Below are 9,344 nucleotides of genomic sequence, written 5' to 3'. Positions count from 1 at the left end.
CTAAAACAATGACTAGGGGCCAAAGGCCCTGGAGAACAGAGTTTTGAGGGCTAATTTGAAGGAGTCCAGGGGGGGGGCGTTGCGGATCACTGTGGGGAGGGAGTTCCAGAGGGTAGGTGCAGCCACGCTGAAGGCTCTGTCCCCAAAGGTCCGTAGGTTGGTACCCCCCGGGGGGGGGGGGGGGTGGACAGCAGGCCCATGTCAGCGGACCGCAGGTTCCGGGAAGGGGTATGCTGGGGGGAGGAGGTGGTCAGTTAGGTACTGGGGGGGCGCAGGCAGGCGTGGATGATCCTCGATCACCTCTTGATCTTCCTGATCTGTTCACACAGAATGGAGAGGTACTGGGTGAGCTTGACCATGACGACGATGAGGGTGCCCCCCGTGAGCATGCAGGAGGGCCAGAAGAGCGAGTGGAACACGGCGCTGCGTCCGTACAGCCGCGTCAGGAGAACGCCGCTGTCCTGCTGTCCCTCTCTGGGGTCGTAGTAGCAGAGGACGTGCTGCTGCGCTCGCAGGCGCTCTGAAATGTTCACAATCATGGCGTGCATGGCTGCACTGTCCTTTTGACACTTTGGCACATAGAAACACTGAAAGGGAGAAACGTGGAGGATGACACTGAAATGAGTCCAGGAGGGGGCACTCAGTTCACCATGCATACACTACCGTACCGCCTTAGTAACCATCACTTGATCGACACACACAGCATCAATATTTACTAGCGTGAATAAGTGTTTGAGTAAACGTCGTGTATTCCTGTAAACACGGATGTACTGTAGGGCATAAGCATGAGTCATGCATAAGTTATTCCTGGTCCAGAGGTTTTCTTTGTCACTTTAGGCGGTTAGGACACATTTTGGACCCCTTCAGGCCTCATATCACAGTATTAATCAATATTTAAGTTATTTATTATTTCTGAGTGGGGCAGTCCCACTCATATTTTTCATTTTATTGACAGTTACAGTGAAGATTTAGTCAGGATGGGTGAGAGAGAGAGGAGGGATGACATGCAGGATATGTCCCCGGATGGAATCGAACCAGGGACGCTGCTGTTACATGGTCAACGCTTAACCCGCTACGCCACCTAAGCGCCCCATTAATCAATATTTCAACCACCCAGCCACTCACACTCCCAGCTTCCCTGGGCCTTGTTACTCACCTCAGAGTTGACGTCCTGTGTTTCCTCGTTGTGAGATAAGCGCGTGACCCGGCCGGTGTTGTTGACGCTGACGTAGACCTGCAGGCAGGGGTACTTGGAGCCCCTCCAGCAGTCTGACCCGCAGCTGTAAGAGCAGTTCATATCCGCCGTGATGGTGGAGTTGAGAACGACACAGACACTCTCCTCTGTCCACACACTGTATGGGGAAATGAGTGGGAAGAACAATTTAAATAAAAACCAAATGGGTTCAGTTCAATGAAACTGTATTTTCATAGAAGCATATACAGTATACATATATACAGTACCCGTGAAACATTATGGAAACATGCCCATGTTATGAATTGCAGTGCAATATGTTCTCATACTCTGAAGGTATATTTCAGGTATATTTTTACTACAAAAAAATGTTGTTTCTTTTTATTTTACTACTCGATCTTTTCAGTTTGTAAAGCGTCTTTGAGTGTCTAGAAAAGTGCTATATAAGTCTAATGTATTATTATTATTATTATTATTATTATTATTATTATTATTATTATTATTATTATTAATACTGCAAAGGCTGGGGCGCTTAGGTGGCGTAGCGGGTTAAGCGTCGACCATGTAACCGCAGGGTCCCCGGTTCGATTCCGACCGGGGACATATCCTGCATGTCATCCCTCCTCTCTCTCTCTCTCACAGATCCTTCCTGTCCAAATCTCTACTGTCTCTATCACAATAAAAAGAAAAATATGAGTGGGACTGCCCCACTCAGAAAAAAATACTTAAAAAAAAAAATACTGCAAAGGCTGGTTTAATTCCCTTCCAACAATTACTGGCACAGTACCTGTCTGAGTAGGAGCGTAGGATGGTGATCCCCAGGACAAAGTACATCATCACTGAAGAGAGAACCATGGCCAGGCCCAGGAGTAACGCCCGGTCCTCCCCAGCCTTCATAGCCGTCACTGTCTTCCTCTTGTCCATCAAGTCATACTCCCCCCGGAACTTCTGGTAGATAGATCTACTGTTGGTACAGTAGAACATCCACTCAGTGCGAGGTCTAAGTAGACATGCAAATTATAAGGTTCCATGGAGAGAGTCAGTTGTCCAACTTGTCCTTCTAAAAGGTATCAACTATCAATCCAGAAAGAGAATTGTATGACCAGAGAGTTTCACTGGCTAAAGTCTGCTTTTAGTCTGCTTACCGTGCTTATATGTACCCTCTTTTTAACCACCTATGATTAATGTAGCTATGCTCTTTTAACCCCCTAAGCTAAATGCTTGTCCTGTCTACTTTTTTGTGCTTAGGTCTACTTATATTTTATCTTTTAAATGTACTTTTTTCCTCCAGGGAGCCGTATAAAACATAATGGCATAGGGACTGCGGATGAAAACTAGCTTTCGGGCTAACTCTGGCTTATTTACAATTTATTTTAGTTTTATTAATATGCACTGTCCCTTGAATAAATAAATGAATCTGAATCTGAAAGACTTTACCTCCTCTCCCCCCCTCCTGATGCTCCTGCACGTTTGGCTGTCACAAGGAACATCTTCCCAGATGATTGTTGCAAAGACCTGCACACATTTTTTTGTTGGTTAATACTGTAGTCTCACATGTTCAGACGTAAGAGCTTTCAGATGGAGAAACGACTAACAATCATCAAGATATTGTAATTGGGGTTCATAGAAACAAAGAATTGTGACAGAGCAAAAGAGAGCATACCTTTGGTACATGTTTTTGCAGTCAAAATCACAAGCCCAATTGCAAATAAAGTGTTTTACAATTGAACAATTCAAAGGCGATACAAATCCAAACTGCTGATGTTGTGTATTCCTTCTAGGTCACTTGAATGAGTCTAAATGATGTGAACGGACGGACGGACCTCCACCTCTCATATCAGTGCCACCAGGTAAACATTTCATTTTGAACACAAAGAGACATGCTAGTGAGGTGAGACAGAATGATTGATTGCCACAGATGAAAGTGTTAATGCTGATGAGGTCCACACGACAGACATGCTGTACCTGCTGGGGCGAGCAACACAAACCCTGTCAACACAGAGTCATTCCTCTGTCCCTCTCATTCAACGACAACAACTATCCCAACTGGCCGTCACTGAGCACTTTGTCCAATAACACACTGTGACGTTAGAATTATAAGGTTCTATCTCCATTTTTGTCAAAATTTAGTTTTTTACATAATCTGATCCATTAAGGTGTTTATTAATGCCTGTGTGGTGTTATTTTTAAAATGTTGACATTAGTTGAGTTAGTAATTCATAAAATACAAAGGTTCCATCTCACAAAACATAATGGAATGTAAAGACTTTGACGCTCAATATCTCTGAACTGCCCTAAACGGAGATAGAACCTTATCATTCTAAGCTCACGACACAGCTGTCTTACATTGGAAGAATTTAGACCCTATGTATACAGTATGAAAATGAACTGCATGCAACCTAGATGTTATGTGTCATAAGATCCAGGTCATTCATGGGTCAGTGTGTAAGGTGAGGGTTGATCTAGATTACCAGGCTCTTTATTGGAAAGGGTCATTTGGAACAAAAAGATTGACATGGCCATGTTGCAAACCCAGCGTGTGTACTTGTCAATATCAAATGCATAGACAGACTGAGCCCATATCGGCAAATCGGAAAATATCTGAGCCATTGTAAAATGTTGTATGTTGTATGATGTATGAAATATTGAACAATCTCTGGCATTAGAATTGAATGAGGAAAATAACACATTTCAGGCATTTAACAAAACAGGAACAAAAATAGATACATGCTTTCAAGCTTTGAAATTAAGAAGCATAGTCATGCAAATGTCAAAAAGCTTAGATTGAAATTAGATTGAGTGACTTTTCATAATTTCCAAATATTTTCTATTCAAATGTTTTATTAATTCATGTCATAATTACTATCTCGGAAAACCCAGAATCTCAATGGAGAGTCTGAGTTAGTGAGACTATAACTACTGTGTATATACACAGAATAAATCGGCTCTAGTTAAATATAACATTCGTGTCTCAAAGCCACAAGTAAAATAGAGTAGAGAGAAAAACAGCCATCATCAGGAAAAAGTTCCTGCCTGATGAGTCATTTCCCCTTTGCTGACTGACACCTTTGCAATGCAAAACATCTAAAACACGTAGGCTGCATAGAAGCATACACTAACATGACAGACAGACAAACATAGCATAGCCTACCAATCACAAAATGTCATATCGATTTCAAACTACATTTCCGTTATCAAGAGCTAAGAGCTAATAAAGAGCCAATCATTGGCATTGTCAGTGCCTCAAGTTCCATGCACAGACAGACCTACCTTTATGGATATCAACCAGCCAAGGTTCAAAATGACTGCATCCTTTACTCCATCTACCAAGTATGGAGCCTGGGAGAAGCTTTTAAAGGCCCAGGAAACCTGGGAGAGCTTTTTAAAAGAGATGCCCTGGCTGCAAGGTCAGGCATCGAGCAGGTCTGAAGCACTGGCCCGTAGTTCATTATTATTAAGTCACACTGGCCATTCCTTATGTCCTTAGGTTGGTCACTTGCCACTGCAATTCCAACTTCTGTGGTGCGTGAAACACAGCTACAAATCTTCTGCACCAAAGAAGGGCCTTTAAAGGTACAATCTGTAATTCAAACAACAACTAATCACTATCATAAGTTATGTTCTTCAAGAATCAATGGCAATGGAATATAAATCAAATGTACATGGATATATAAAACATATCTAGCAGCGCGGCATGGGTTCAAATCCGGCCCATGCCCTACTAACATGCCCTCTCTCCCTTCTCCTTACTTTCCTGTCTGTCTTCACTGTATCTGTCCAATAGAATGAAAAATATGAGTGGGACTGTATCCATAAAAATAGATGTATCCATATATCACAGATATACAGTGGGGGAAATAAGTATTAAACACAAAAACAATGTTTTAATTAAACATATTTCCATTACAGCTATTCACATGAAATTTAGACCAGACATTGGCATTAATTCAATAAAACAGCTAAAGAAATTGTAACATTCCAATCCATAAGACTGTAAGAAAAAGCACTAAACCAGCTTATGCCACTATTGAGTTCTCCTACATGTGCTAATTAGAATCAGCTGGGTTTGTGCATGTTGGTGGGTAAGTACTTCCACCTCTGAATGCAAGTAAACAATTCATTTGTCACCAAGCTTTCCTGCGAGAAACATCTCATGATGGGTAGAGGCAAAGAGCTCTCCCAAGAACTTCACAACTAGATCGTTGAGCAGCATAGTAATGGCACAGGTTACCAATGGGTTTCTCAACTCTGTTCCTATACGCGCCATTGGCGCCATTATCCGCAAATGGAAGGAACATCCCACGACCATCAACCGACCACGCACAGGAGCTCCTCGCAAGATTTCTGACCGGACAGTCAGACCAGTAGCCCAAGAACCAAGGACACCACTCGAGCAGAGCTCCAGAAAGACCTGGTAGCAGTTGGTACAGTTGTCACAAAGAAAATAATAGGCAATGCACTCCACCGCCACGGTGATCTCCAATCGTGATGATCACCCTGGAAAACTCCATTACTGAAGAAAAGGCATGTTAAAGCTTGTGTTGGGGATTTTTGGGGGGGTCTTTGGGGTCAATTAAAAATCTGTAGTGTAGACATGTTTTGAATAACTAAGTGTACAATCTGTGCCCCTCTAAAACTCCTCTAGCTTATTAGAAAATTAGCAATCCTGGAGCACATCCTCTCTTTCCTTCCTGTACAGATGTGCCAATTCTTTTTTATTTATTTATTTTTTATTTTAAAAATTGCTTCTCTATGGTGATAAAACACCAACATTTATTGCAAATAAAATAGAAATGAGCTCCTGAACAGAGGCTCTCGCAGGGAACACCAGGAGAGAAAAGAAAGGGAGGTTTATGTCTTAAAAATTAAGATGATTTACTGAACGTGACCAAGCTGAGCATGAAAATGAACATGATCTTCATCACATCTACTAGACTGAACCATGTCAAAGCCTCTCTCCTCTCCTCCTATCTCCGCCACCCTGAATCGCTCTGCTCCTCTCTCTCCGAGGGCCAGAACTTTAAAACTGACCCATCAACACAAAACAAAGCTAAAGATTAATCATTTGGACCCTTTGGTCTCCTCCACTATGAGGGGTTGCGACTATTTGGCCATGCTGCAGAGGACAGGAGGGGTTGTCAGATGTGCCAATTCTGTGTCGCAGTTACAATTATCATCTCTCCCTGTGGACAGTTGCCAATGACTTGTTGCGCAGTTGCTAGAATCTGTGTTGCAGTTGCTAAACCCTTTATACACATTTGTTTGCCAAGATTTGTGACCTCATAAGGGAGTCAATGTTTGTTTGTGTTCCTCGGGAAAGAGGGGCTTACTCTGGACTTTGCAAACCCGGCCTAGACTGATCTCATGTAACTTTATTAATAAAAGCTATTTTGATCAATCTCCTTGTGTTCAATATTCAATATCAACTGAGAGGAAACCAGAATATTCCACACGTGTCAATATAGTCAATGTAGTCATGTACAGTACAGACAAGAATTTTACTTTTCGGCAACAATGCAACGAACGCGCCATGTTTGGAGGAGAAACGGCTCTGCATATGATCCTAAAGATACCACAGTGAAGTGAGGAGGTGGAAGCATTATGGTATGGGGCTCTTTGTCTTCATGGTACTGGTGGAATCCAAATTATCGAAGGGAAGATGAATGGAGCCATGTACCAGGAAATTCTTGAGAAGAAACTGTTGCCATCCACCAGGATGATGAGGATGAGACGTGGGTGGATCTTCCAGCAGGACAACGATCCAAAACATACTGCAAAAGATACTCTCAATTGTTTCAAGAGGAAGAAAACAAAGGTGTTGGACTGGCCTAATCAATCTCCAGACTTAAATCCAAATCTGTGAAAGGAACTGAAGATCAAGATTCACCAGAGGGCTTCCCGGGAATCTTAAAAATCGAAATGGGCCAAAATCCCATCTGATCACTGTGATAGATGTGTTTTTTCATACAGAAAGCATCTTGAAGCTGTCATTGGAAACAAAGGCTTTTCCATCAAGTATTAAATACATTTCAGTTAGCGTATTCAATACTTCTTTCCTGTGTTATTCCCCTTTGTAACATATAACTTAACCTTTTCAATGGATTGGAGTGTTACCATTTCTTTAGCTGTGTAGTTTTATTGTGTTAATACCAATGCGTGGTCTAAATTTGTGGTGAATATCTGCAATGTAAATATGTTTAATTGTTTGTGTTGAATACTTATTTCCCCCACTTGTATAAATGATGAAAAGTATAAACAGTATAGAAATAAACTTAACCACATGGTCAGATCCGCAAAGAAGTAGAATGCTGTTCGATGCTGATGAAGTGGTCAAAAGCAACAACAACATGAAAGCCCTGTGTACTTTTTGGTCACAACCAAAGAAGGTATGTTTGGAGAAAAAAGGGTGAAGCATTTGTAGAGATGAACACCTTGCCAACTGTTAAGCATGGAGGTGGATCCATTCTGCTTTGGGGTTGTGTAGCAGCTGGGGCCACAGGCAATTATTGTGCGGGTGGAAGGAAGAATAGATTCCACCAAATATCAAGACATTCTAGAGGCTAGTGTTCGAAGGTCAGTCCAGAAATTGAAGTTGAAGAGAGGTTGGGTATTCCAGCAAGACAATGACCCGAAGCATACCTCAAAATCAACCATGAAGTACCTCCAGGAAAGACAGATGAAGGTTTTGGAATGGCCATCACAGTCCCCAGACTTAAATATTATTGACAATCTGTGGAGAGATCTCAAACGTGCATGCAAGAAGGCCGAAGAATATTTCTGAGCTAGAGGTGTTCTGCCAGGAAGAATGGGGAAAAATTCCCCAAACAAGAATTGAAAGACTCTTAGCTGGCTTCAGGAAGCGTTTACAAGCTGTTGCCCGAGGAAGAGTTACAAAGTACTAGCTGACAGGGTTCCCAAACTTTTGCACAAGGCCCTTTTCCTTGTTTTATTATTTTGAAACTGTCAAAAGTTACAAATGAATCTTGCTTTAAAATGTGTTGAAATGTGTCATGTTTAACTGTGCCATTTAGAGGTTAGATTTGCTTCTTTTCACTTAGATATTACTAATTGTAAAAGGCATTTTGACTAGGGGTGCCGCCCACATTTTTGCACCCCACTGTATATATGACTCACTATACTCATAATTGAGAGAGAATTCTAGAATGATTCTAGAATGAATTCTAGAATTCTAATGAATAGACTGTAGCTCCTCCATGTTATCCAATGATGTAATGCGTGACGTTAGAACTATAAGGTTCTATCTCCATTTTTGGTCAAAATTGAGTTTTTCACATAATCTGATCCATTAGGTGTTTATTAATGCCTGTGTGGTGTTATTTTTAAAATGTTTACATTTTTGAGTTAGTAATTCATAAAATACAAACGTTCCATCTCACAAAACATAATGGAATGTAAAAACTTTGACGCTCAATATCTCTGAACTACCCTAAACGGAGATAGAACCGTATCATTCTAAACGGAGATAGAACCTTATCATTCTAAACGGAGATAGAACCTTATCATTCTAAACGGAGATAGAACCTTATCATTCTAAACGGAGATAGAACCTTATCATTCTAAGCTCACGAATGGTTGCTGAGTGTGCAGTATCATCACATGACATAGCAGGGCGAAAGGCCTCCATGTGGCTAAAGGATGGGGGAGATGGGTCAGTGCACAGGACTGTTAAAAAATGCTAGCAACAGCAAGAACACACTGTACCTACAGTATATCCCTATTATGCTTTAGTGAGGTACGTGTCCTAGCCATTGATACGATACTATATTATCAAAGGATTTGATAATAATAACCACAGAAGATCCTGCAAGGAAGACATCATGCTGCATTGCTGACTGCTACTTTATACAATACACTATTTACCCCCCTGTTTAAGTTTGTGAAATGTTTATAACACTTTGAGTGAGTGAATAATATGTATACTTTCATTAGTTTACCAGCTCAGAAGCCATGCAGGCCAGTAGGACTATTGTCTCTTTTGAGGGTTAATCAGATGAAATAAACACTATCTATCACACCAGACAAAATACAAGTGAGGGATAATGAGAATGATAATGTCATACATAGGTAAAGCATATTTTCGTATAAAGTCCTTGATAACTTTATTTTGTATAGCGCTTTAACGTAAAAAATG

The 9,344-nt window shown here is 41.3% G+C and overlaps 1 protein-coding gene across 1 annotated transcript; it reads right to left on the bottom strand.

Moving 5' to 3' along the window:
• Nucleotides 1-296: 296 nt before the first annotated feature.
• On the bottom strand, nucleotides 297-2,176 carry kcnmb2a (potassium large conductance calcium-activated channel, subfamily M, beta member 2a; the record flags this gene model as incomplete). Its single annotated transcript, XM_080543147.1, has 3 exons — nucleotides 297-587; nucleotides 1,157-1,352; nucleotides 1,980-2,176. The coding sequence occupies 3 exons, from the start codon at nucleotides 2,174-2,176 to the stop codon at nucleotides 297-299; spliced, it is 684 nt and encodes a 227-aa protein (XP_080399273.1).
• Nucleotides 2,177-9,344: the final 7,168 nt, after the last annotated feature.

This window comes from Nansenia antarctica, assembly GCF_963989245.1.
Source record: "Nansenia antarctica genome assembly, chromosome: 12".
NCBI lineage: Eukaryota > Metazoa > Chordata > Actinopteri > Argentiniformes > Microstomatidae > Nansenia > Nansenia antarctica.
This window is presented reverse-complemented; position numbering and strand designations above follow the sequence as displayed.